At 64.1% G+C, this 26,107-nt stretch overlaps 3 protein-coding genes across 4 annotated transcripts; 2 read left to right on the top strand and 1 right to left on the bottom strand.

The window, feature by feature from the left end:
- The first annotated feature begins 107 nt into the window (after positions 1–107).
- Positions 108–5,212, top strand: PYCR3 (pyrroline-5-carboxylate reductase 3). The gene is made up of 6 exons (XM_081258602.1): positions 108–487; positions 2,044–2,108; positions 2,578–2,757; positions 3,082–3,294; positions 3,621–3,713; positions 3,889–5,212. Exons 1-6 carry the CDS (start codon positions 388–390, stop codon positions 4,069–4,071), a joined length of 834 nt encoding a protein of 277 aa, XP_081114728.1. The 5' UTR covers positions 108–387; the 3' UTR covers positions 4,072–5,212.
- Positions 5,213–8,613: 3,401 nt separating this feature from the next.
- Positions 8,614–10,593, bottom strand: TIGD5 (tigger transposable element derived 5; the record flags this gene model as incomplete). The annotated part of the gene is made up of 1 exon (XM_081258428.1): positions 8,614–10,593. The coding sequence occupies one exon, from the start codon at positions 10,591–10,593 to the stop codon at positions 8,614–8,616; it is 1,980 nt and encodes a 659-aa protein (XP_081114554.1).
- A 200-nt stretch (positions 10,594–10,793) lies between these two features.
- EEF1D (eukaryotic translation elongation factor 1 delta) lies at positions 10,794–25,552 on the top strand (the record flags this gene model as incomplete). Of its 2 annotated transcripts, none has more annotated exons than XM_081258269.1 (8): positions 10,794–11,077; positions 20,157–20,277; positions 20,682–20,753; positions 24,357–24,456; positions 24,536–24,636; positions 24,791–25,009; positions 25,152–25,346; positions 25,457–25,552. In XM_081258269.1, 7 exons carry the CDS (start codon positions 20,161–20,163, stop codon positions 25,493–25,495), a joined length of 843 nt encoding a protein of 280 aa, XP_081114395.1. In that variant the 3' UTR covers positions 25,496–25,552. The 2 variants fall into 2 exon arrangements, with proteins under 2 accessions (XP_081114395.1, XP_081114394.1); XM_081258268.1 differs by lacking the exon at positions 10,794–11,077 and adding an exon at positions 17,209–18,293.
- Positions 25,553–26,107: the final 555 nt, after the last annotated feature.

The following is a 26,107-nucleotide window of genomic DNA, read 5'->3' as shown; positions in this document are numbered from 1 at the left end:
TGTTCCGACCCAGAGAAACAGGCCTGAGGCACCCACCTCTGGGACAAGACCAGAGGAGCCCCCACCCTTTCCTAACCTTCGCCTTTAAATGACCAGCTCAAGTTGCCCTTTGGGAAATTTCACACATCGGGACAGACCCCAATACAGTATTCTGGCCGCCCGCCCGGCGCCCCGCGCCGTGGCCCGCCCCTCCTCGCCCTAGATCTCTCCGGCCAATGAGCTGCGAAGGGGCGGGACCAATTGGTAGCGAGCGATAGAGCGTGGAGCCCGCGGGAGGGGCCGGAGCGTGAGGTCTCGGCAGCCAATGGACGAGGGCAGGTGTTGGGCGGTGTAGCCCATTGGCGGCGCTGAGGGCGCGGGCGGGGCGGGGCGTGGCGCGGTGGCGATATGGCGGCGGCGATGGCGGCGGAGTCTGACGCGAGGCGCGTGGGCTTCGTGGGCGCGGGCCGCATGGCGGAGGCCATCGCGCAGGGCCTCATCCAAGCAGGTGGGGCGCGTGGGGTCCCGGTCCCGCGGGCTAGCGGGCGTCCGACACCGGCCTGTGTGGGAGGGACGGGCTTACCTCTCCGTAGCTCACCTGCCCCGCGGAGCCCCGGGCAGCTCGGGGCCCTCCGCGCAGGGGCCCCAGGGTGGAGCTGGCCGGCGGGCGTGGGCCAGGGCGGCACGCGGACCCTGTCCCTCCGGTCTCTGCTTCCTCTGGGAGCGCGGCTGGAGGGGATGTGGTGGAGAGGCTCAGCGCCGGCCGTCCCCACGTCCGAGTTGAGATGAGCTGTGAGTGCACAGAATAAAATATACGCCGAATTTGGAAGATTTAGCATCCAAACAAAAAATAACGTATCTTAGTAACTTTTAGTATTGATTAGGTGTTGGAAGGGTAACATATTGGCTACACTGAGTTAAGTAAAATGTACTGCAATTCACCCGTTTCTTCCTACTTGTTTAATAAGACTACTAGAAAATGTAAAGTTACGTGTGTGGCTCGAGCGATACTTCTCTTGGACAGCCCTAGCTTAGAGCGCGGGATCTCCTGCCGACTTCCTAACCTCGTGCCTCGGTCGAGCTGCCTGACCGCTCTGAGCCTCCGACTCTTCTTTCTGTTTGTTCGCCGGCTGCACCCCTGGTGTCCGGCACTGTGCACATTTGGGGCCACATCATTCTCCATTCTTAACATTGTAGTCTGTTTAGCCCATTGCCTGACTTCTCCCCACTAGATGTCAGTGACACCCCCAGTTTTGACAGCCAAAATGTCTCCAGACACTGTCAATGTCCCCAGCGAGGGGTGGGGGGCAAAATCATCCTCGGTCGAGCACCACTTATAGCAGGGACGGAGATGCTGTCCTAATCATACTCCACAGTATTTAGAAACCTTTATATGTAGATATGGACTGGTTTTCTGCTTCAGCCACATGTCAAGGTCTAGAAAGGTCAAAATCATCAGAAAACAGTTTACTGCAAGTCTCAGGTGTTTTACCTGTAAATCCTGGAGTATCACCTGCCTCCCCGGCTGCACAGAGTCTCACAGTGCTGCCACCGTCTCTTCAGGCCGTGGGGTGCACTTCTGCCTTCCTGTTAGACCTTACAGAAATCTGATCTGTAGAGGATTTCTGCCAAACGGGCACTGAGCTTCTGCTTGGATGTCCCCGTACAGATGCGCCCCCCTCCGGAGGAAGCTCATCCCCAACCCCAGCCTCCCTACCCACCATACCCCCTCCGCAGCCTTCCCGTTCCCAGAGGCAGGGATCCCTGGGATCTGTGTCCTCAAGGGACAAGGCAAGCTCCTGGCCCCTGTGTCCGGCAGGGCGTCTGGACTCAGCAGCAGCAGCAGGTGGGCAGCGATGACTGCTGAGTAGAATCAAGTGAAGCTGGTCGCATGGTCCCAGCCGAGTGGAGCGGCCCCGCCAAGCACCTGGCTTCTTGGAGAGGCTCAGCGTGGCCCAGGTGTGGCTGAGCCTCAGAGACGTGCTGTAAGGGGCCGCCAGGCTGGCTTCTAACCGCGCCACATCCTCACTGACACCCCCTACTCGCCTTTGCCTTTCCTTCCAGGAAAAGTGGAAGCTCAGCACGTGCTGGCCAGCGCGCCGACGGACAGGAACCTCTGCCGCTTCCGGGTGAGCCGGGCAGCTCCTCTGAGTGGAGGCTTCCCAGGGCTCAGATGGCTCTTGGCTCCTTGGGGCCAGGGAAGTGCTGCTTACTTAACTAAAGTTTTGAGACGGGCTGGGCTGGGCTGGGGAAGGGGAGGTCAAAGGCCAGAAGGAAAGTCAAGGTTGTGGAGGGCCAGGGTGGGGTAAAGGGGTGTGTGTGTGTGCGTGTGCGTGTGCGTGTGCATGTGCATGCTGGACGGGCAGGAATATCACGGGCACTCACTGGGATCAGAGGGCTCGAGGAGGTGCTGACATCAGGGCCATCTGAGGTTGGATCCTGAGCGAGAACGGGTGGTTTGGGCGCATGATGGGCATTAGGTTTGGGGCCGTTTGCAATGGGGGGCCCGTGGGGTTGCAGGGTGGGCTCCGGCAGGGAGGGCCGTGGTCTGGGAGCATGCCCGCTGACGTGGGCCTGGTCCCGGCAACCCTGCCGCAGGCCCTGGGCTGCCAGACCACCCACTCCAACCTGGAGGTGCTGCAGAGCTGCTCCCTCGTCTTCTTTGCCACCAAGCCCCACATCTTGCCAGCTGTCCTGGTGGAGGTGGCTCCTGTGGTCACCGCTGAGCACATCTTGGTGTCCGTGGCTGCCGGGGTCTCCCTGAGCACCCTGGAGGAGGTGAATGGCCTGTCGAGGTGCAGTGGGGGCTGAGGCTCTGACCCCAGGGTGGGCTCTGCTGGCCTCCCACCCCTGCCATCCCAGACCGGCTGCAACCTGGGTCCAGCCCTTCCAGAAACCAGGATGGGTGGGTTGGGGGGCAGACAGCCTCTCAGCCGGCCTGCACAGGCGGCCAGGTAACTAGGGGGCTGGGGTTAGGGCTCCTCCCACCTGGGGTTAGGGCTCCACGCCCGGGAAATAGCGGGGAGCCTGTGCTGGCCCGGCATGTGCCTGCCCGGCAGCCGGATCCCACAGCTGCCCTGATCGCAGCCTCTCTCCCGCCAGCTGCTGCCCCCGGTGGCACGAGTGCTGCGGGTCTCGCCCAACCTGCCCTGCGTGGTCCAGGAGGGGGCCATGGTGATGGCGCGGGGCCGCCATGCTGGGAGCGGCGAGGCCGGGCTCCTGCGGACCCTGCTGGAGGCCTGCGGGCAGTGCGAGGAGGTGCCCGAGGCCCAGGTGGACGTCCACACTGGCCTCAGCGGCAGCGGTGTAGCCTTTGTGAGTGTGGTCTGGTCCCCGCACCCCAGCCCCTGCCCTCACAGGCCGGCCCTCCCTCGGCAAAGTGGGGCCTTGTGGAGCCCCCCCCGACAGCCCCTGACCCCACGGCTCCCCGGCTGGGTCCCCAGCTCCCCGTGTGCGCCACCCACCCCATATCTGTGCCTTCCTGGGCCTTTGAGGCTGGCCCCTTGGCAGACGCCTGGGCTCTGGCCTCGGCTCTGGTGGCTGGTGTGCCGGACCTTGTTCCTGAGGGTACCCAGCCTTTTCCAGGCTGGGTTCTGTGTCCAGGGGAGTGCTGGTTTTGTCCCCGCCCCCCGCTGCTACAGGTGTGCGCCTTCTTGGAGGCCTTGGCTGAAGGAGCCATCAAGATGGGCATGCCCAGTGGCCTGGCCCACCGCATTGCCGCCCAGACCCTGCTGGTGAGACCCTGCTGCCCGGTCCTGGGGGAGTGTGTGGAAGGGGAGGGGGCTGTGGGAAGGGAGACGGCAGGCCTGAGCAGCCTGGGCTGAGACGGGGCGGTGGGGACGGGGGTGGGGCTGAGCTGAGGAGGGGCTGCTGGCCTCCCCCGAGTCACCCCAGTGCCACTGTCCCCAGGGCACAGCCAAGATGCTTCTGCAGAAGGGGCAGCACCCGGCTCAGCTGCGGACTGACGTGTGCACGCCGGGCGGCACCACTATCTATGGGCTCCACGCGCTGGAGCAGGGCGGGCTGCGGGCGGCGGCCATGAGCTCCGTGGAGGCTGCCACCTGCCGGGCCCGGGAACTCAGCAGGAAGTAGGGCACAGGCACTGGGTGCAGGCCGTGGCCACCCCCCCCAGCCCCTTCCCAAGGACTCAGGTTCTCTCCAGCCTGCAGGCCAGTGGAGGAGCTGCTTGAGTTCTGGGAGGATGCGTGGAGGACAGTTCCTGGCCAGCGGGGAACACAGCGGGGTGTGGGCCCCTCTCCAGACCCTGAGCTTGTGGCAAGTGGCAGGTGGAGCTGGTCCTGATGACCCTTCCCTGGGTCAAGAGTCCTGGAGAGTCCCATGGCCTGGCCTCTGACTGCAGGATTTGGTTCTTAGCATGTCTGTGAAAGGACCAACAGGCCACGAAAGCCAGCAACTTGGGGCCCTAAGCAAGGATGAGGGGCCTCTGGGTGCGGGGCAGGCTACCTGCAGCCCAAGGCTCACAGGGGCCTCCCCACCCCACACGGGCCCTAGTGCTGGAGCCCCTTCCGTCCACCCGCCAGCTGTGAGGCTTGCGGCAAAGTGATCCCCGTCTGTGAACAGGGCTTACATGGCAGCCTGCCCCTCACTCCCGCACAGCCCTGAGCCCCCCACCACTCCAGCCTTCATGGGCGGCTGGCCCTCAGCCAGCGACCTTGGCCCTTCCACCTGCTAGAAGGCTCAGCCCGAGTCCATTTCAGCACCTTTTTTTTCACTTTTGAATTGGGAATAAAGATGCTGTCCTATAACATGGAGCAACCAATATTTAATTGGAGGCTGGTAAAACCAAATTGCAAGTCCCTGGAAGCACATCTCAGCCAAGGCCCGGGATACTGGGCTCAGACTCGGAGCTGTGGGTGCAGGTGGTCTGGGGACAGGGTTTCCCATCACCCGAGAGCTCTGCAAGGGTAGGGTCCCCTCCCCCCGCCCGGCACTCTAACCTCACCCTCAGCTGTACGTCCATGGGTCCCCGCCATGTATCTTCCAACAGAATTCCTGAGGACCAGGCTGGGCTCGGCTTGGGGAGTGGAAGATGCACCTCTGCCCAGCCCTGCCCTTAGGCGGTCACCTCCTGAATGTGAGGTGCCTGGTGAACCCAGCTGGTGATGGCGCGTGACAGGAAAGGGAGGATGGGTGGAGGTACGGGTTAGTGTTAGCGTATGGGTTAGGGCATGGGTACGGTTTAGGGTACGACAACGGGTTAGGGTTAGGGTACGGGTTACGTTTGGGTTAGGGTTAGGGTAAGGGTTAGGGTTAGGGTTGAAGAGGACCTGACCCAAGATTGGCACTGCCCGTACCCTTGGCACTGGCTGGCCAAGTCTTTTCACCTTATACTGCAAAGCTGAAATTACTTTTCTCAGAAGCTGGTGGATGTGAGCTTTTTTCATCAATGTTGTCCCTTTTCTGTACCCTCCCCACTTTTTTAAATCAGGTGTTCTGGATCCAAGCACTAGACAGAGTTACAAAAATAAGACTAGAACAGGGATCATGTGACGTTGGCATATCCAGCCTTTATTATAAAGCGCACTGGGCCCATCTGGCCGGTGACCGCTGCTGTCAGTGAGGTTGGCTGTGAAAGGGTCCCTCGACAGGACAAGCACCCACAGCCCACTTCAGCACCCTTGCCCCCGGGGCTCCCCTGGTGATCCTGACCAGCTCTTGGGCCAGCAGGCTGGGGGTCCCAGGAGGCCCGAGCCCCTGCTGGAGGGCACCCCCTTCCTCTCACCCCACGCTCCAGTGCTCCATCTTCGGTCCAGCTGTCACCTGGGGGCTCATTCCCAAGCGTGAGGCCCCTCGGGCAAGTTTGGCCTCACACGGGTTCCCTCTGATGCTGCAGCCTGGTCTTGCCCTCCCAACCCCCCAGGTGGGCTGGTTTCAGCAGAAGCCACAAGCTCACCTTTCCACCTGCGGTGCTTTCCTGCTGTGCCTACCACCAAGCCCACGGGGCCAGCCCTGACAGTGACTGACCTGGGGCTGGTTTTTGGAATCAGTGACCTTTACCGCCTTGGGGATTTGTCAGAGGGCTATGAACAGGATGGGGAGAGCGTGGTGGCTGTGTCCCTGAGCACTTCCCAGGCCACAGGGGTCCCACACCCTCACAAGAGACGTGTAATCCTTGAGGGCAAGAAACCCAGTCTCCAGCGTGGTGCCCAGCGCTCTGCAGGTGTGGCTGCTGAAGGAATTCAAGCAGCAACTAAGACCCCTCCCTCGGTGCCATCAACAGCCTTACTCTCCTTAGCACAAACCAGGGAGCTGCTTAGATGCCCCGGGCCCAGCGGCAGTGAGGCCACTTCACCCATTCTCCTGCAGAGACGAACTGGAGTCTCCCCCAGGAAGCCTCTGCCCTGTGGTTCACACTGAGGTGAGCCCAGGGAGGTGGGTGACCTCGTGCCAGAGCTGCGATGGGGCCCGGGGTCACAAGGATCATTGCTGGGGCTGCATTTGGGGCCAGAGCCGCCCTCTTCATGTGCAGGGCCTGGTGGCACCAGTGCCCCCATTCTAGAGAGGACAATTTCGGAGGCCCTTGGGTGAGGTAGTCCCCAGCCCAGCAAAGCGAAGCGGCTCCCAGACCCACCCTTGACGGGCCCCCTAACTCTTCAAGGCCCCAGGCCAGCATGCGCTATGCCTCGTTCCCGTGCTGCCCATCCAGGGCCGTGGGGACCGGCCAGAGCCACCTCCTGGGGTGCAGCCTTGATTCCCCAGAGGGGACGAGGCTGGCGCCACATGAGAGTAAGTGGGAGGTCCTGTCCTGATAGCCGGTTCTCAATACCAACTGCAGTCCCCCTGCCCAGGCTCCGGGGTACAAGAGGATTAAAGGCTGAGACAGGAAACTTGGCAAAAGGGGCAGCGCTGATGATGCTACCAGAGGCCACCCTCGCCCAGTGCCCACCTGGGCTCTGAGGTCTGTCTCTCCACAAGCCCCTATAGGCAGGCCGGGCAGGCAGCATCGTGACCAGAAGCTCCCGGCCTGGGTCCCTGGGTCGCCACCAGCTGGAGAGGCAGGTGGTGTAACATACAAGACAGCCTGAAGCCCCGTGCAGCTGCTTGGTTAGACCCAGGGCCAGCGTAGACCGCCAGAGGCTCCTGCAGGTGTGCAGGCTTGACACAGATGGAAGTGGGGGTGCCAGGTAGGCCCCAGCAGGTGCGGCTGGAGGCTGCTGCCCGGGCCTGGCTAGCCAAGCCTCCCTTCTCTTGTTCCCAAATCCTACATACTGTCCCTCAGCTTTCAGATTTGACATACACATACATATGTTGTTTTGAGGGTTTTTTTGTTCTTTTTTTTGACTGGGGGTGGTTCCAAGGAACAGTTTATGTCCTTGCTCTGGGGGCGCCCAGCCGTCCTACCGCCGTGCACAGCCCTCCCGTCCCGCAAACACAGCACCTGTCTGTGGCCTCTGCAGTCTCAGACCACCAGGAGGATGGGGCAGGTGAGGATGAGGGCAGAGCGCTGAGAAAGGCAGCACCTCAGATCCGGCCCCACTGCCCCTCACAAGGGTTCTGGGTATCTCTGCAGGGCAGCCTCTGGGAGGCCTGGGCAGGTATCTCTCGGCCTCAGGCCACCAGCAGGATCCTGAATCTAGAGCTGGACGGTTACAGAGCCCTTGCCTTCTCCTTACAAAATGTGCCATCTAGGAGCCTAATTGATGGGGCCATGGGAAGCAGCTCCTCAGCCACGCCCTGGGCAGTGCCAGGAGCGGGGGGAAAAGCCTGAGGGCAGGCTGGACAGGGGAGCCTTGGAGGGGAGCTAAGGCACTGAGGGTTGTCCTGGCATGGCCGTCAGTGCCACAGGGCTGCTCCGGGGAAACGGCATGGCTCTGGGCCCTGGGGCTGGACAAAGTGGACTGTGGCTGGCGGGGGCACAGGGCGCTGGCCCGGCCATTGGTCTGTCACCAGGGCCCAGGTCTAGTGCTCGCCAACCCCACAGAACAAGAGAGCTGTTCGGAGTGTTTTCTTAAGGAAAGTTAAAAATCCGAGTGGAACACAAACCTACAGCCCTCGCGGCATCCAGAACCTTGGGAAGCCCCTGAGTGCCGGGCACCATCCTCCCTTCCCAGCCCACGGAGCCCTCCACCCCGGGTCCCTGAAGAGTATCTGTTGAAAACAGACTTAATGCACTAAAAACAAAACGAGTGGTGTGCTTCCCACTGATACGACCAACAGCGTGGCTGTGGTCGGGAGGGATGGGAGCGCCGGGCCCTCGTCCGGTACAAGTGCTGGGCGGTGTGGACAGGAACATGGCTGGAGGCCTCAGCCCCACAGGGGCCAGGGTGGGAGCACAGCCACCTACCTGCTCTCTGATACGTGCTGTGGTGTGTGTGCCAGGCCTGCATGGGAGGGCACCTGGCGAAGACCGCAGACCCCACGTGTGCGCCTGCCCAGGAAGAGGGAGCAGGCGCCCGCGACCTCTGTTCTGTCCCCGCATGAAACGCGGGCACCAGTGGAGGGGACGGCCCTTCACCAACAGAGCTCCTCTGAGCCAGGCTGGGCTGGGATCCCTGCAACCCCGAGCCGGGGGTGAGGCCACCCCAGGGGAGGGGAGGAGAGATGGGGAGGCTGTGTGTATGCCCTCCAGTGCTGCAGGAGAAAGGCCACTGGGGGCTGCTCGGGCTGGCCTGGTCACACCCCATCATCAGGGACTGCAGGAGAGGGCCCGATGCCCCCCAGCCTCCGGGCCATGCTGATCAGTGAGCGAAGCTGCACCAGCTTCAGCGGCCCTACCTCCCGGGGGTCCCGGCTCTCCAGCCATCGCAGAGCTGTCTCCAGGCCCCGCACGGCCTCCCCAGCGGAGGGCACGGCGGCCTCCTCCTCCTCCTCTCCTCCCGCCGCGACAGAGGGCAGGCAGGCTGGGGGTGGAGGGGCCCCAGGGACCAGCACGGGAGGCCGGCTGGGGCCTGGGTCCTCTCTGCAGCCGTCGGGCAGCCCCCCATCATCGTCCAGGTGCAGCCACTCGGCCACCTCCTCGGGCGCCAGCCGCTTGTAGGCCAGGGCTGCCAGGTGCGTGAGGTCGCTAAGCACCCTGCTGCGCTCCGCGGCCTCCTCGGCCTGGCCAGCTGGCTGCCCAGCGCACTCCTCCGCCGGCCGGGGCTCAAAGGCAGCCCGCAAGCCCAGCAGCCAGCAGCGCTCGATGCTGCCTGCCTGCACCAGGTCCCAGGAGAGGCCGGCCAGGTAGAGCATGTCCTTGAGCATGAAGCTGCGCATGAAGTCCAGCGGGGACCCCCCGGCGCAGGACACGGCCAGCCGCAGCAGCTCCCGCTTGTACAGCTGCTTGAAGGCGGCCACCACTCCCTGCTCCAGTGGGGCCGGGATGTGCGCCCGGCTGCTGCCCTTGGACAGGAACAGCACCCGCACCGCCCCGTCGGGGGTCTGCAGCTCCTCCGGAGGGCCCAGGGGCTCAGGCCGGCACCTCCTGGGGGTCTCCTCGCTCTCCTCCAGGGTGGGCATCCTGGCCGCAGGGCTGGGGCAGGGCGGGTGGGCCACCAGCAGCACAGCCTTCTGCTGCAGGCAACTGCGGCGCAGGTAGCGCCTGACGCCCGGGACGAACTCCTCGAAGAACCAGCCGCGCAGCAGCGGGCGGCTGAGCCAGGCGTCGGGGCTGTAGCGGTAGGAGGCGGGGAACTTGTCCTGGTTGTGGTGGCGCAGGCTGGGTGGGTCCGGTAACTGCCCGATGACCAGCGGTTTCAGCTTGTGGCTGCCGGTCAGGTTGGCGGCCAGCAGCACCGTCACCCGGTCGCCCCGCCAGCGACGGCCGCAGCCCCCCGCGCCCAGGGGCGCGGCCTGCTCCGGAAGCAGCTTCCAGTAGAGGCCGGTGACGTTGGCGTTGTAGATCTGCTCGTCGCCGTAGCCGCCCTCGGCGGGGACAGGGGAATTCAGGGCGCGGTCGGGCAGGGGGCCGGTGCGGGTGAGCTGCGCGGGCTCCTGCTTGACCGGCAGGCCAGGCGCTGGGCCGGCGGCCGGGGGCTCGGCCTCGCCGTAGATGCGCTGGCTGGAGATGCCGTGGCGCTTCTGCCAGCGCCAGAACCAGCCGTGGCTGGCCTTGAAGGTGCACTCGGGCCCGTAGATCTGGCGCGCGAAGGCCTCGGCCTGCGCTTGGATGAGCGGCCCCGACAGCGGCACGCCGTGCTGGCGCAACGCCAGGAACCACGAGTAGACGGCGCGGTCGATCTCCTCCTCGTTGGCTAGCCGCATCTTCTTGCGCTGCGTACCCACCTCGCCGCCCAGCTGCTCCAGGAACCAGCGCAGCTTGGGCTCGTCCTTGAGCCAGCCGCGCAGCGTGCCGCCGGGCACGCCGAAGTCGCGGCACACGCTGGCCTGCCGCTCGCCGCCCTTGACGCGCTCGATGGCCTGCAGTTTGTCCTTGATGGAGTAGGCCTTGCGGAAGGCCATCTTCACAGCCACGCGGGGCCCCGGCCCGGGCGCGGGGGGCGGCGGCCGCGCAGCGGGGACCGGGGCGGGCGCAGGGGGCCGCGGCGACTGCGCGAGGCGCCCGGGCGGCGGGCGGCGGCCACGGCGCGGGGCCGAGCCGGCCGGGAGTCCCGCGGGGTACATGGTTGCTGCTGCGGCTGCGGCGGCAGCGGGGGGCGCGGGAACCGGGGCCATACGCCCGCCCGGCCGGCCGCGCTGGGCGGGCGCTGGGGGCGGGACCGGCCGGGCCCTCCCCTTTGTCTCGCCCGCTCGGCGCGCGCAGGCGCCTTGGCCCCGCGCGGCCCCACCCCGCGCCTCACGTCACCCGGCACGTGCCGGCCGGTCTGCCCCGCCCGGGCCCGCCGAGTCCACCTGAGCTGCAGCGGAGGGGGGCGGGAGCCGGCGGCGCTGTGCCCGGCGGGTTGCTCCAGCTCTTCCGGGAAAGGGCGAGCCCCGCGGGGGTCTCCCACTGTCTTCTGTCTTCGCACCCGCGGGGAGCGTCGCGCGGAGGGCCCAGGCAGCGCAGCGGGCCGTGAGTGCGGACCGCGTCCCCCGCGTCCCGGCGCGTGGTAGAGCCCGCTGCTTCATTTCCCGTGCGCGGCCAGCGCAGCCCTCCCTTTTCTTTGCCGTCGCGCGCCGCCGACCCCTCCTCGTTGGTCGCCGCGTCCTTGGCTGGCGTGTGAGTACCGAGAGTTGCGCCGCCAGGCCCCGGGGCCCGGGGAAGGGACGGCCCGCGCTGCGCCGGCGGGGATTTGGTCGGAGAGCCGCCGGCAGGCCGGCTCCGGGGCGCAGGGCTGGGTGCAGGCTCGCGGCCGCGCAGAGGGGCGGAGCCCGCGGGCCACGTGCCGGCCGGACCCCTGCGGCTGCCCCGGCGGGAGGGCGGCTGCGGGAATTTCGGGGCCGCGCTGGCCCCCGCCCCGGTGGGTGACAAGGATGTCTGCCCACCTGTGACCCGGGCCTGTAGTCCCCCCCTTTCGTTGTCGACATTTTTGGAGCACCTACTTTACGTCGGCTCTGGGCTTGGGGGACAGGCACGGACCCAGTCTTCGTGGAACCTAGAGAGCTCATGAACTCGGGGAAGAATAAGGATGTGATTGATGGGTGACTGAAATACAGCGTTCTCTGAGAGGGATGGAGGGTCTGGATTTGGATAAGGTGATCCGGGCAGGAGGTGATGTCGAAGCCAGTCTCTGAAGGGGAGCAGGATACTTTCCTGAAAAGTGGGCACTTTCAGTGGAACGAAGAAGGGAAAGGCTTGTCCTGGAGCCAAGGGGGTGGAATGGGGCGGGGACCAGCACGGCAGGGTTTGCAGAGTGAAGGGCCACCCTGGAGCAAGAGAGCTGTTTGTGTGGCTGAACTTTGGGGTGTCCCTGCTTGTCATGAGAGCGGATTGACCCTGGCAAGTAACTGGTGAGGGAGTAGGCCTGGCCGGGGTCGGGGAAGCACCCGGTCTTGCCTCAGAAGCAGCTCTGACACCCCTAGCTCCTAGGGAACCCTCAACCATAAGTGGGTTGAGCCTCACCCCCCATGCTCAGCTCCAGACGAAGGTGTTCCCTGAGAAAGCTTGGCACACAGACTCCGAGGAGCAGGTGCCCTGTGCCATCTCTGCGGGGCAGTCAGGCCTGGGCCCTGTGCCAGTGCCGGGGTGCCCTGCAGCTCTTCATCTCCTCACCTTGGAGCGCGGCTGCTGTGCCTTCCCCTAGAGGAGCCTGGGGGGCAAACATGCTTGACCAGTGTTTTTGTGAATGAAGGTTTCTTGAAGGTGATCCTAAATAGGCGGACCCAAAGAACGTCTCTAGTGCATCGTGCTCTGGTGTCAGCTTTTCAAGAGCTGCAGGCAGGAAATGCTGGCATGAGCCCTGGCCCCGTGTCCCTGTTTTACGATGGCATGTGTGAATTCGAAGTGGGGGGCAGTGTGACATTTGTGTGAAGTACAGGCATCAGAATAAGACAGGGAGTCCCAGATTCTCACCTCACCGACCCGGAGCCTCAGTTTACCGCACTCCTGTCTCCCAGCTGTGTGAGGTGTCAAGTGTACTCAGAATGGTTGAGGCACATGCAGTGCTGGAGCCGCCCTCGGGAAGGGGGCACAGGCATCTGGCGGTCAGGGTAGATAGACCAGGGCACCACAGACTGGGATAGAAATAGAACCAACGGCCATGGCATTGTAGCACAAATGTCATGCAGCTGGCTGGGCCTCAGGTGGGGTGACTTGGGCAGCCGCAGTGTGAGTCCTGAGTCTTGGGGTGCAGGGGCCCCCCTCCATGCCAGCAGGACAGGTTGGCATTTTTGAGTGGGGCCGGACTGTCCAGGAGTCAGGTGGGAAAGCTTCTGAGTCGGCATTCGGGGCTGTGGAGTTCGCCTCTAAAGGAGAGCAGAGGGCAGCACTGCCGTGCAGTTGCCCCACTCCCGGCTCGTTCGCGTCGGCTGAAGCAGGGTGAGTGCTTGCCCCGTTCTCTGGGACGCTGCACGCATGGACGCTCTGTTGTGCAGCACCAGTCCAGGCCACGCCAGCCAGGGGCCCTGTGTCCCCACACCGCACACCGATTCCCACTTCCTGTGGAAGGAAGGCAGAGAGCTTTGACCTCTGGGTGGATGACCTGGGAGCCCCTGCGTGTGTGTGACTGCGATGGGGTCATGTGGGCACCTGGTTACCTGAGACTGTTGGGAGGATGAGAACGAGGTGTGGAGGACGGAGCCGGGGGAGGGGGCAACCCTCACCCCTCCCAGAAACCTTCCCCATTCACCCAGCCTCAAGGGGACCTCTTGGCAGATGGGTGGGCACGGCTCTGCCAGGCCATGTCCTCACCTTCAGGACCCTCCAGCCAGGAGTATCCTGGTCAAGGACTGCTGCCGGGTTCCCTGTACTGGCACTGCAGGAACTGCCCTCCCAGCTGGGCAGAGGCTGAGAAGGACTCCGCAGCCCCCAGAGTCCCTCAGCATGGCCAGGAGTGCTGATTCGCAGGGCGCTGGGCTGGGGGAGTTGCAGAGGAAGAGCCGCTCGCTGCCTTCGCCCCAGATCCTGGTGGCTGGGTGGGCCCTGATCCCTCCAGGGCCTCCCACGCCTCAGTGCCCCCTCTTATGGGAGCGGTCTTGACATGCTTTATGCCCCAGGGCTGGTCCTTAGTGGCAGGCGGCTGGCCCTGCAGGTGAGGAGTCCAGGGTGGGACCGCGTCCTCTGCGTCCTGGCTTGCTCCCCGTGCCCCACTGTTGCCGGCGGGAGGAGGCGCGGGAGAGGACGCCCGGCCCTAGCCGAGAGCTCTGAGCTGCCCTGGTGGCGTCCTCGCAGGCAAGTGTTCAGACTCAGAGTGGTTCTTCTACTGGGAGAGATGGGCCCCGAGGAGCCCGGGAGCATTCGGCGCCGCGTTCAGGGCTGGCGGAACGCACAGAAACAGAGGTGGGCCCCCGCCTGTGACGTTGGGGGCTGTGCCGGCTGTCCTGGGGCCTCAGCCTCCAGCAGCCCTGTGGGTGCTCTTGGCCCCATCCTGGCACTGGCTTTACCAGGCAGCCCTCAGCTGTCTGTGGTCGCCTCCCCAGGTGACAGCGCTCCTGTGCGGTGTCTCTGGGGAGCCCTCTTCCCGCCAGAGCCTTGCCACACGTCCCCTCTGGGAACCTCACCTGCTAAGAAGCCCCTACGGTGGGTGTCTGCGGAGAGCCTGCCTGGGGCCTCCGTGCACGCCTGCCTCCTGCCTGCTGGCCTCTCCGTCTGCCCCGCAGGACACCTCGTGCGCCCCGTCCGGGGGGGCTTGATGCTGGCACGCTGGCTGCGGTGTGGGGTAGACGGGGGAGGCCAGGGGCGCAGGTGGCAGGGCTCACTGGGCCCTCAGCTCCTGGTTGCCACCTCTTGTGGATTCAGGGCCAGGCACCCCGTCTGTCCTCTTGTGCACCCTTTGGTGCCGGTTGCGGGGACGGCGCATCCTGCCCACCTGGCCTCTCGCCCCCATAGTGGCCCTGCTGAGGGAGAGGCCCTGTCCGGCGTGGGCACTGGGGCTGGGTGGCCGCCAAGACCTTCAGCCAGGTCCTTGTCGTCTTACACCTGGTCCAGCGGTCTGGACCCAGTGGCAGTGCAGGGCTAGGGGGAGCCCACCCAGCCCTGATCCCCGTGGGCAGCCCGGCACTCGAGGTGCTGGCTCACCTCCCCGAGTTGGCTCAGCTCAGCGAGGAGCTCAGGTGGGGCCTCCCAGGGCTGCCTGGCTCCAGCTAACAGGGACCCCAGGGTCTGCCCATTTCGAGTGATGAAGGAGCAGCGCCGCCCTGAGCGCGGACTCGGCCGCCCCCTGGGGTTTTGGTGGTGGGTCTTTGCTCCGGTGCTCGCCTTTGTTCCCCACCAAACTCGCCTCCACGCCGCCTCACCGAGCAGCCTCTGAGAAGGCCCCCCAGCCTGCTCGGGCCACCCTGTCTGCCTGCCTCTAACTTTGCTGCTTTTTCTTCACGCTGTCCTAGGAGATCAAAGCGCAAGTAAGTACCTGCCCGTCCCAGGCTCCTGTGTCCCCTTCACCCGAGCCAGGGGACGCCCCGCCCAGCCCTCACCACGCCCGGCGAGTCCTGACACCTCTGGGGCCAGGCTGCCGGCCTCGGCAGTAGGGTGGGCACCCCGTGAGCAGGTCAGGACTGGCGTGCACCTTCCACACCTGTGGGCAGGGCAGGGTGCCGCCGCCCCGGCCAGCCCCTGGTCTCAGGCCCTGTCCCTTGCTCACGGGCATCTTGAGAAGGGGCCTCCCTTCCCCCGAACTGTGACCCTTAGAGCTCTGAGCAGAGCCTGGTCTGATGTCAGGAGCCGAGGACAGCGTTTAGGCCACTAGGTTCATGTAGGGCTTCTGCACCGGGGTGGGGGGGGGGGGTCAGCCTGGTGGGCAGGGCTGAAGGGGCCAGAGCAGCCCTAACCCGCGCTGCGCTGCTTTGGTGAGGGTCCGCCGGAGAGGTCAGAGGGCAGACAAGCCCAGCCTGGTAGGCCTGCAGCCCTCGGTTATTACGGTGGGTGATGTTACAATGTCCCGCCTCCTGGGCATGGGCTCCCGCCCCCGAGCAGTGCCTCTGCAGTCAGTCTGGTCTTGATAAGTGCTACTGGCCCGGGGAGGGAGGCTCGAGGGGGCGGCCAGGGACCTCTCTGAGCCTGGGCCTCCGCCCCTGCATCGGGTGCCGTGAGAGACCCCGGCGAGCCCCTCAGAGCACCAAGGAGAGTCTCCCTGAAGTCCCAGGTCGGTCGGGACTTGGCCCACACGTCCCGGGGCGATTAGAATTGGGTTTTGGTTTTGGTCGGGGGGCTGTAGACCCTGCGGTGAGTGACAGGAAGGGTTTGCTGTCCCGGGGTGAAAGTCTGTCCCCTCTGGGGGCCTCCTGTCCTGGGGTGAGGGCCCAGCAGGTGACCTCGCAGCAGCAGGAGACACTGGGGCCATCCTGAGGGCAAGCTGTTCAGCCCCAGGCCAGTCGGCCTGGTGCTTCTGCTTCTGGGCGGGCACAGGGTCCAGAGTAGGGTCTGAGGGGAGGAGTCCCAGTGCCAGTTAAGGCTGTCCTCTAGAACAGGCCAGCCAGGTTGAGCTCGGGGACCCCTAGGTGCACCTAAGAGCAGGCTGGCCTCCAGGGCTTTCTGGGCTTGAGCTGCTTCTAGCCGGAGGCTGCGGTGGCCCTGGCCCCTTGGCTCTGCTGAATAGGGTCCGCTGTAGAATTCTGGGCTGCCCAGCAAGGGGGCTAGCCTTTACAGAGCACCATGCCCGGGAGCAGAATGGGGGGCCCTGTGCCAGCGGCAGGGCCGAGGCCATCGCCTCGTGGCTGTTTGCGCACGCCTTGTGGCCCAGCAGCCCTCAGTCTTGCACGGGGGCAGCAGGTGACGAGGGCTACTCTGAGCTCAGGCTTCTGGACAGAGGCTTATCCAGTAGCCACGGTGGCAGGTGTGCGGAGCCCTTTACAACCAAAAGGCGCTGGAATCCGGGGAGGATCCCGCGTCCTAGGACAGGACTCGGAGGTGCCCACGTGGTCCCTTTAGGTGCATCCACGGGTGTGAGTTGATTGTCTCCTGGTCAGGAGGCATCGGCCGCTGACCAAGGAACCTGATTCTTAACTGCCAGAGCCACTGGGTTCGTTCCCTTTTAGACACTCCCTGGCATCTCCCCTGATGTGGCCTCGCAGGCATGGGTGCTCCACCCTCTGCTCCCAGGTGCCCCTTGGCTAAGATCTTCCAGCTTCCCTTGGAACGTGCACTGCTCAGGATGGCGGTGTGGCCGTGCAGGTGGGGGACTCAGATCAGGCAGAGTGTGCCAGGAGCAGGGCCATCCTCTGAGACCACCAAGTGCATTTCTATAAAACAGAAGCCCGAGTGCCTCAGGGAGGCGGCCAGGCTTAGCAAAAACACCGGACATCCAGTTAAAGTTTCAGATGAACAGCGACTAACTTTTCAGAGTAAGTGAGTCTCTAATGTTTGACGGGACATACTTGTCCTAAAACTCATTTGCTGTTGACGTAAAAGTTGAATTAGTTGAGTGCGTCCTGTGTTTATTTGGCAGCTGTTCTTGGGGTTCACCGAAGAGGTTTCTGTAGCCAAAGAGGTTTGGAAAGTGTTCTCTGGGCCCCCTTGGAGAGCCTGGGTGCATGTTGCATGAGAAAAGACAAGTTTTGCAGTTAGGAGGATACACACGCGCAGGCACACCATGCGTTATGTGCTCGTGTGTGTTTATTGCTTCCCCAGCTCCCCGTGCATGCTGCCCCGGGGCACCCCATCCGGCGGCCGAGCAGGGAGGGGCGGGGGTGCCGTCTGCCCACCGCCCGCGGTGTTGCAACTGCCCTTTGTGCTTGCTTTTTAACGCTGCGTGGAAGATGAGGAGCGGGAAGGCCTCCTGTGCCCTGGAGACGGTCTGGGAGGACAAGCAGAAGTATGGGGAAGCCGAGCGGCGCTTCTACGAGCACGAGGCCATGAGAGCCGCCGCCCAGCAGCCTCCGGCCGAGGCACTGGCAGTAAACGGGCCGGGCCGGGAGGATGAGGCCGAGGAGGCGGACGCCCCCAACGGCAACGGCAGCAGCGAGCCGGGGAAGAGCCACAACGGGAAGAAGCCGTTGCAGAAGCCGAGGAAGCGCTCCCCGAAGGGCTGGCTCAGCCAGGCGGACCTGGCCCTCGTGGGCCTCTCAGCCGACCACGTTTGGCTGGACAAGCCGCTTTTCGACCAGGCGGAGAGCTCATACCGCCAGAGGCTGGCAGATGTAGCCGCCCAGGCAGCCCGGCCCCCCGCCCTGGCCCCTGGGGCCCTCTGCGCCCACGGAAGCCAGGTGGCCTGCCACCACGTGACCTGGGGCGTCTGGGTCAACAAGTCTTCCTTTGACCAGGCTGAGCGGGTGTTCGTGGAGTGGTCTCAGGCCTTGCTGCTGGCCGCGGAGGGGAGCGGCGGGCAGGGGGCTCCTGACACGGGCCAGTGGGCGGCCGCCCCCGACTTGCGCCTCATCCGCCAGCCCAGCCCAACAGCCAACGGCCAGCCCCCACTGGGCAGCCTGCAGGCGCTGGTGCGGGAGGTGTGGCTGGAGAAGCCCCGCTACGACGCGGCCGAGAGGGTCTTCTATGAGGCCCTGTTTGACGGCCACCCCGCTGGGAAAGGGCGCCTTCAGGAGCGAGCCGGTCAGGCTGAGGGCGCCCGGCGCGGCCGCAGAGACCGGCGGGGCCGCAGCACCATGGGAAGCCGGCGGCTCGGGCCGCGGCGGGTGGACGGGGAGGCCCCCTCTGCCCTGCCCTACCGGTACTTCCTGCACAAGGACGCCGAGGCCCCCTGGCTCAGCAAGCCGGCCTACGACAGCGCAGAGTGCCGCCACCACGCCGCCGAGGCCCTGCGCATGGCCTGGCGCCTCGAAGCTCCGTCCCTGGTTCACCGACCCAGCGCCCGGTCTGGCCCTTCCATGTCCAGCCTGAGACCCAAGTAGGGAAAACGTGCCGGGCGGGTGCCTGGGCTTCCCGGGGCCGGGCTGGGTGGCCGGCGCGCTCCCCTCCCTGCCCCCCCCCCCCAAGACTCCTGGACCGGCTGAGTTGGATGCTGGAGCCGGTCGGGCAGGGATAGCTATCTGCCCCGGGGGCATCGCAGCCTCGGGGGTCACCCCCACCAAGGTGGGGGAGGGAATGGGTCCACGTGGGCCTGAATCTGTCTTGCGCAGGGTTTCCCCTTTGGCCAGGCAACTTCTAGCTTCTCCCCTGACCCTCATGGGACGGGAGCGATGAAGGCTCCCGGCCCCCAAGCCCCGCTGCCCCGCTGGGCCGCTTGCCTACCCGTCCCGCTGTCTCCCCCATCTCCTTGTCCAGAACCACCTGAGGTGAGGTGAGCGTCTCAGGTGCTCTAGCACGCGGCCGGTCCAGCGGCCTGAGTCTGGAAGACACCCACTGGATGAGGCCAACTTGCCTTCAGCCTGTGGACCCAGGGGTTCGGCCCCCAGAGCGGTTTTATGCGGTGCCAACTGGTCGCTGGAGGCCAGAGCCTGGCCATTGAAGGGATCCCTTAGCCCACTGGGCTCAGGCAGGCGGGCAGAGACGGTTGGACTCAGGGCAGACTGGGGGCCCCCCAGTGGGGAGAGGCGCGGGGCCAGAGGGGACGTGGAGGGGCCTCCCTGGACCCCAGACTCCCGGCAGGAGCCCCTTGGCTCCTCGGTGGGGTTGGATGTGCTCCTCTGACGGGATCCTGGCCTTGGTGCGAGGGGCGGGGCGTGGGGCCCACCGCCGGGGGTGGGGGTGTTCCCCGTCAGGCAGTACGTGTGCGTGCGGGGTGGTGTGGAACTGAAACTGTTCAGTGATGCCTCTTCGAGGTGGGGTGGAGGAGGGTCACGGGGCTCAATCTCCCTTGTCACGGGGGGACACTTGGCAAGGTCCAGTGATGGCCTGGGATCCTCAGCAAAGAGAGGTGGTGAGGTTGTGAGTCCTTTTCTGTTGCACTTGGTGAGGGACAGGGCGGTCCTGAGTCAGCAGACTTTGTCATCTGTGAGAGTTCGGGCTCTGGGCCCAGGTCCGTGGCAGCTCCCCCGCCTTGCCGAGCGGTGGGAAAGCAGCAGACTGCAGATGTGCCAATTCAGCAATTTGCAAAAAACACACAGTGGCAGGATGTGGTTCACAGGCCGGAGTTGGCCTAGACGCCCCGGTCTAGAGCAGCAGTTCTCAAACTTGCTGGTCTTGTGATGCTAAAAGAGCTTTTGTCTAGTCCGTTAGTTTTTCCTATATTAGTAATTAACTGCAGAAGCACTTATTTGTTGAAAAATAATAACAAGGTGGTTACACGTTAATGACATTTATGCAAGAAATAACTTTCCTGTAACAAAAAAGTTCAGTGAACTAAGTGGCCTTGTTTTACATTTTTGCAAATCTTGTGTCTGGCTTAACAGGAGGCAGCGGATTCTTAAGCCTCCTTGTGCGTTACCTGTTGGTGTATATTGTCCGACACATCCAGCCTTGAACAGTTGTGTGATTGGAAAAGGGAGGACCTTGGGGACCCCCAGAGGTTCCTGGCCATGCTTTGAGAGCCGCTGGTCTTGGGGACCGGCCTGGGGACCACCCGCCTTAGCGCTGAAGGAAGCCCGCGTGGGGCGGGGGAGGGGCTCGCAGGCTCGTGGTCCGTGCTGAGCGCCTCTGGTGCTCCGCCCGGGGGCCTGGAGCCCTGTGACCCAAGGACCGGGACGGCCTGCCCTGCACCCTTGGGTCCGGGCTGTCGGAAGGGGCGCCTGTGCAAGCCAGCTCTGGGGTCTGCGAAGAGGTGCCCCTCCTCCTGGCCAGGCTGTCTTAGTCTCTTCTCCCGCCTCAACAGAAAAATGGCCACAAACTTTCTAGTGCACGAGAAGATCTGGTTTGACAAGTTCAAGTATGACGACGCAGAAAGGAAATTCTACGAGCAGATGAACGGGCCTGTGGCCGGTGGCTCACGCCAGGTAGGGGCTGCTGCGCTTGGGGTCTCGGGGTGTCTGTGCCAGCACAGTGGGACACGGCACATTGGGCCCGGGTGGCCCTGCTGCAGGTGCTGGGGTTGGTTCTCCAGAGGGCGGCTGGCTGGCTCCCGAGGAGCTGGAGCTGCTCTTGTGTCTCATGTGGGCAGGGCACTCCCAGCATCTCTAAGTGCCCATCAGGACCTGTGACATGTGGCCCGGCTGGGCTTGCAGGCCGCGTGCACCTCAGGCCCTGTCGTCAGGGCCTCAGGACTCCATCCTCTTCCGTCCTCAGCCCCGTGAGCTTTTGTTTTGTGCAGGGCTTTCCTGCTCTCTCCACACGAGGCTGCCTTTTTATTTATTTATTTATTTTTTTGATTAAAGAGTTGTTCTTTCTGCACCATCTACAGGAGAATGGCGCCAGCGTGATCCTCCGTGACATCGCGAGAGCCAGAGAAAACATCCAGAAGTCCCTGGCCGGAGTGAGTACCGCCCTCATGCCAAACGGCATGCCTGGCATTTCCCCCGGTACTGCTGATGACGTTGCCCCTTTGGAGCAAAGTCAGGGTGCGGCGTGCAGCGCTGTGTTCCCACACAGCCAGAGGAGACATCCTTCCTCTCGCGTCCTTGCTGAGCTTGCTGGCGGTCACCCGGGACTCCCCGCCTTGGCACGGCTGCTCCTGTGGTACCAGGCCTGAGGCCTCTTCGCTCTTGCTCGCTCCCTGCTCCGGGTGTGCGAGGGGCTGGCGCGTGCCGTGCTTCCTGCCTTCCCTCTTAGGCGTGGCCCTCCTCGGAAAGATGGGTTCACAGGGTGTGCTGAGTCCAAGTCATAGAGTCACCACCATCTTGAATTTGAGGCCCAGAGAGGGGCCCTGCAGCCCAGCTCGGGCTCCAGGTCCCACATGAGATCAGGAGATGGAAATGGTCATGTCCAGTGTGTCCCCGGCCTGGCCGGGGAGTGTGTCCCTCGGGGCGGCAGCCCTGCTGCTCCACCTTCCTTCTCAGATTGTCTGGGCTACAGAGTGGTGTCGCAGCCTTGAGGGCCACGTGTCAGCAGAGCTGTGTGACTCCAGGAGAGAATCCATGTTCTTGCCTTTTCCACCTTTCAGAAAGCTGCCCCCATTCCTCGGCCTATGGCTTCTAGCCAGCAGCGTCATGAGCTTTGACATCTCTTCCTGTCACATTTCTTTCTCTCCTGCTTCTCTCTTATGTGGACCTTTGCGATGACACTGGGCCCACCTGGATAATCCAGGGTAACCTCCCCACATCCAGATCCTCAATCTCATCACATCTGCAAAGTCCCTTTTGCCACGTGAGGTCATCTCTTTACAGGGTTTGGGGACGTATTTGGGAACTTTCTGCCTGCCACAGCTGGCTCGGATATACTGGCTCCTGGCCATCAGCTGGGCAGCCCTGGGTGGATGTCCCTCAGGAAGCGGTGCCACCACTGTCTGCCCAGCAGGCCCTGCTTTATACTTGGCCCCCACATGCTCCTGCCTTGCCTTCTGCCCATTAGCCCCCAATCCCACCCGCCACCCTCTGCTTGCCTGAGCAAGTTCAGGCCAGGCAGCCACAGGATCGAGGTGGTGCAAGGTCTTTGTACTCAGGCCAGGCATGTCGGGCTCCAGTGCTCAGAAGGCTGCAGCCAGGGGCTCAGCAGCTCTGGGGCTGTGGCCCTGGAGATTCTTAGGCTGTTAGAACTCTTACCCCACTGGGCCTCAGGGCCGTGGCTGTTGGGGTCAGCTTCAGGGTCCTGGTCTTCAGGGCATTCACCTGGGCAGCTGTTAGGGCTCGGGGACTGGTCTGCTTAGGCTGCTGTAATAATGAAGCAGCACAGACCAGGTGACGGAAACAACAGAAATTTATCTTTTGATGATCAGGAGGTTCAAAGTCCAGGATCAGGGTGTGGGTGGCGTCGGTTCCTCTTTGGTAGATGGCCATTTTCTTCCTGTGTTTACTGTGTCCAAATGTTTTCACATGAGGACACCGGTCATTGGATTAGGACCACCCTAATGACGTCACTGTGACTGATTACCACTGTGAAGACCCCATCTTCAAATAATCTCCCACTTTGAGGCCCTGGCGGCAGGGTCTTACATGTGAACTTCAGAGGAACATCATTCAGCTGCCAGCGGACCCGGGGAGGGTGCTGTGGCCCAGCCCCATGCTTGGATTTGGGTAGAGTGGGGCTCAGCAGACGCTGGGATTCCAGAGGTTCCTGGGGACTGCACGTGGTGCCAGGCACGGGGCTGGGGGCCGGGATGGAGGGTTCTGGATTCGGAACCTTGGTATGGCACTGCCCCCGAGGCCACCAGGTGGCTGCCTGCGGCCTGCTGTTGTGAGCTCGGACTGGACTGGGTGGCCTGGGCCTGCCTCGCTGAGCGCCCTGGCTTCCTTCTCAGTCCGGATGGGCAGGGTGGGCCCAGGGCCTAGACACCATGGAGTGGCCTGGTGCTTTCTGGGCTGAGCGGTGGTGACCCCATGGCCCCCAACAGCCTGGTCTCTCCCCTGCCACTTCCTCTTGGCCTTGCAGCAGGTGGGGCCTCATCCGCCCAGAGGCTGCATCCTCGGGACCCATCCACAGTTGGTCCTCACTTGGTGGTGTTGCCGGGGCTGTGTCGGGAGGTCCCCGGGGCCAGGCAGCAGGCACAGCAGGGCAAAGGCTTGAGGCTCCAGCCTGCCTTGAGGCACCGGGACCTGGTTCATTTGCTTAGCGGGCACAGATCCACCGGGAGAGACCTTGGGGAAGCCTGCTGAGAGGGGGTGGGGCCTGAGAGTGCAGTTTGGCGGGGGCTGGCAGGGCTTCGTGGGGAACAGCTGGTCCTGGATTTCATCCCTGTGCCACGGAAGCCGATGGACCTTTGTAGTGGGAATGGTCCTGGGAGCTGAGCCGTGGGAAGTAGGTTGGAGAGGAGGTCACGTGCCAGGTGGTGGTGGCTGAGACTCGGCAGGGGTGGTCAGCTGTGGGTGGACAGGGCTGCCATTTACTAACCAGGGTAGGAGGTTGGGGGTGGACGCTTGGGTTGATCTGAGGAGGGCGGTGGCATGAGCAGAGCCCACTCTGGTCCTGTGGGCTGGTCAGTACTCCTTCCCCAGCCATGCAGTGCCACTTGGCCAGCTCGGCTGGGAGTTCTGTGTAGTGGGAGTTGGTGGGTCTAGAAGGACGGTGTCAGCTTAGCACTGCCCATTGGTCCCCGGGCAGGGAGCCAGGCATGTGTGTCAGCCTGTCCTCTCTGGAGACCTTCCCCTTGGTAGTGCCCTGGGGGTGTGCAGACCAGGGGAGGAGGCCACCCCTATGGCTTCCCTATGGCTGCTTGGTGGGTGGGCCCCAGGCCCCAGGTCTTTATCTTGACTGGACATTGGAGGAGGGCAGCAGCCATCTGGAAAGGGCCAGGTGCACTGTGTACCCTCCTTGGAGCCACTGCATTGGGGTGTAGGGGGTACTGAATGGCCTGCATGGGGGCCCCTGGGGTGTAACTTGGGCCTGAGCTGTGGCGTCCTGTGGGTGAGCTCCCTGGGCAGTGCTGCCTGGGTCAGATGATGGGGGCTCCCGGTCAGGGAGGAACCAGAGGAGGCTGGTGGCCAGGCCAGGGTCCCTGGGTCACCCAGAACTTTCAAAGGCAGGCAGGTGTGTGGCCCTGGCTGCTGTGGGGTGGCTGCCCCCTGCACTGGCGTGCTCCTTCCTCCTGCCCCCAGTGGGCTCCTCCACTGCTGTCCCCTCCTGTTTCCAGCTCAAGGCTGTGTTGCCCGGTCTTCCTGAGGCCCTGGGTCTGGCTGCCTCTGGAGCTGTGAGTCCTTTGCTGCCTCCCGCCCACCAGGCAGTGGCAGCCATGGCTCAGCTCTGCGCCGCCTCCACGTTAGGGCCGCCCTGGGCTCCTGTCAGGTGCTTGGCTGAGGATGCCACTGTGGCCTCAGGCTTGCAGCGCTTCCTCTCCCCTTGCCTGGGTGGAGCATGGCCGGCGGACCCCGTGGGGCTTGGTGGGCTTCTCATCCAGCTTAGGGCTCTGCTTCAGAATGGCTGTGAACGGGGAGGACCCCAAGGAGCGGGCTAGCGTATGAGCCCTTCCTCTCCCCCTGCCTTGCAGAGCTCAGGCCCTGGGGCGTCCAGCGGGCCCAGTGGAGACCACAGTGAGCTGGTCATCCGGATTGCCAGCCTGGAAGTGGAGAACCAGAGCCTGCGAGGGGGTGAGGCCCTGGGCCTGATGGGCGGGGGGCCCCACCCCAGCCCTTGCTGCCTGACCAGCATCCCCTTTGCCCCCTGCAGTGGTGCAGGATCTGCAGCAGGCAGTCTCCCAGCTGGAGGCCCGGCTGAGCACGCTAGAGAAGAGCTCGCCCGCCCACCGGGCCACAGCTCCGCAGACCCAGGTGAGGGCCCTTCCCCCTCCTGGGACCCACACCTGGCACTGAGGAGCAGGAGGCCCTCATGGCCCCCACGTGGGCCGTGGCCCAGGCAGCAGTGGAGGGCTAGAGGCCTGGGGTCCTGGCAGCATGGGCCCCAGTCTCCCCTCTCGTGTGGCAGCACGTGTCTCCCATGCGCCAAGTGGAGCCCCCCACCAGGAAGGTGGCCACCGCCACAGAGGACGACGAGGACGACGACATTGACCTCTTCGGCAGCGACGAGGAGGCGGACGAGGAGGCGGCCCGGCTGCGGGAGGAGCGGCTGCGGCAGTACGCCGAGAAGAAGGCCGCCAAGCCCGCCCTGGTGGCCAAGTCCTCCATCCTCCTGGACGTCAAGCCTGTGAGTGGCTCGCCTCTGACCCTCCCCTCCCGGTGCCCTGGGGTCCTGGAGGGATCGGCGCCGGGCAGGGCAGGAGGAAACTCACACTGTGTTCTCGGTGGGAGCGGGCTCTGACCCAGCCCTCCTCCCCTCTCCTCCCCAGTGGGATGACGAGACGGACATGGCCCAGCTGGAGGCCTGCGTGCGCTCCATCCAGCTGGATGGGCTGACCTGGGGGTGCTCCAAGCTGGTGCCCGTGGGCTACGGCATCCACAAGCTGCAGATCCAGTGTGTAGTGGAGGACGACAAGGTGGGCACGGACCTGCTGGAAGAGGAGATCACCAAGTTTGAGGAGCACGTGAGTGAGGGGCCCACACAGGGCGGGGCGTGGGTGTCCCAAGTGAGCCTCTGGCGCTTGGGCCCTTGGGACGCAGGGCCCCGTGTGACTACCAGCCTCCCTCTCCACAGGTGCAGAGCGTTGACATTGCTGCTTTCAACAAGATCTGAGCCCTGGCACTGGCCTGAGCGTGTCAAGCTTTGCAGCCAATAAAGACTGAGATTCCAGCCCTCTGGCTCCTGTCCTGCTTTGGGCCCTGCGGGTGGGCGCATTCAGTGAGCAGCACTCTGCCAGGCCCCCAGCCTCAGACTTGGCCGGCATCTCATGGTGCTGCTCCTGCACCAGTGGCCAGTGCCCTTCTCCCCATTCTGGGCCTCTCCACAGCCCTCCTACGGCTGTGTGACCCACCCCTGTGCCTGCCCCTCCTGTTCCCCTGACTCACTGACCTCTCAGTTGCAAGTGGGACGTCCAGGTCTACCTCTAACAGTGTACATTGTTTCCTTCACTGTGGGAGGCGTCCCAGTCTTCCACCATCTCCATTCTGCTTCCTTTAGCTGAGCTGTCCCCATGGGTACAAAAGTGCCAGCCCGGAACTATCCAGGGAAGAGGTCCCAGCGGCCATCCTGGCCCTGCTGTTGTGACTACAGTCACGTGCCCCATCGGTCTGACCTGTTTAAAACCCTGCCGGGTATCCGACCGTTTCTAGGAAGGAGTCTGGGCTTCTTCCCTTAGCCCTGAGGCCCCTGCTGCCTGCTGGAGACCTGGGCCCTTGACAGGTCCCA

Source organism: Mesoplodon bidens (assembly GCF_964165515.1).
Source record: "Mesoplodon bidens genome assembly, chromosome: 16".
NCBI classification, from domain to species: domain Eukaryota; kingdom Metazoa; phylum Chordata; class Mammalia; order Artiodactyla; family Ziphiidae; genus Mesoplodon; species Mesoplodon bidens.
The sequence above is the reverse complement of the archived record's forward strand: the minus strand, read 5'-3'. Positions and strand labels throughout refer to the sequence as shown.

Coding starts and splice junctions, on each gene's coding strand:
- PYCR3 (XM_081258602.1), top strand. CDS start 388: ATGGCGGCGGCGATGGCGGCGGAGTCTGACGCGAGGCGCGTGGGCTTC. Junction 3,295..3,620: donor GCGGCAGCGGTGTAGCCTTT/GTGAGTGTGGTC, acceptor CCGCTGCTACAG/GTGTGCGCCTTCTTGGAGGC. Junction 3,714..3,888: donor TTGCCGCCCAGACCCTGCTG/GTGAGACCCTGC, acceptor CACTGTCCCCAG/GGCACAGCCAAGATGCTTCT.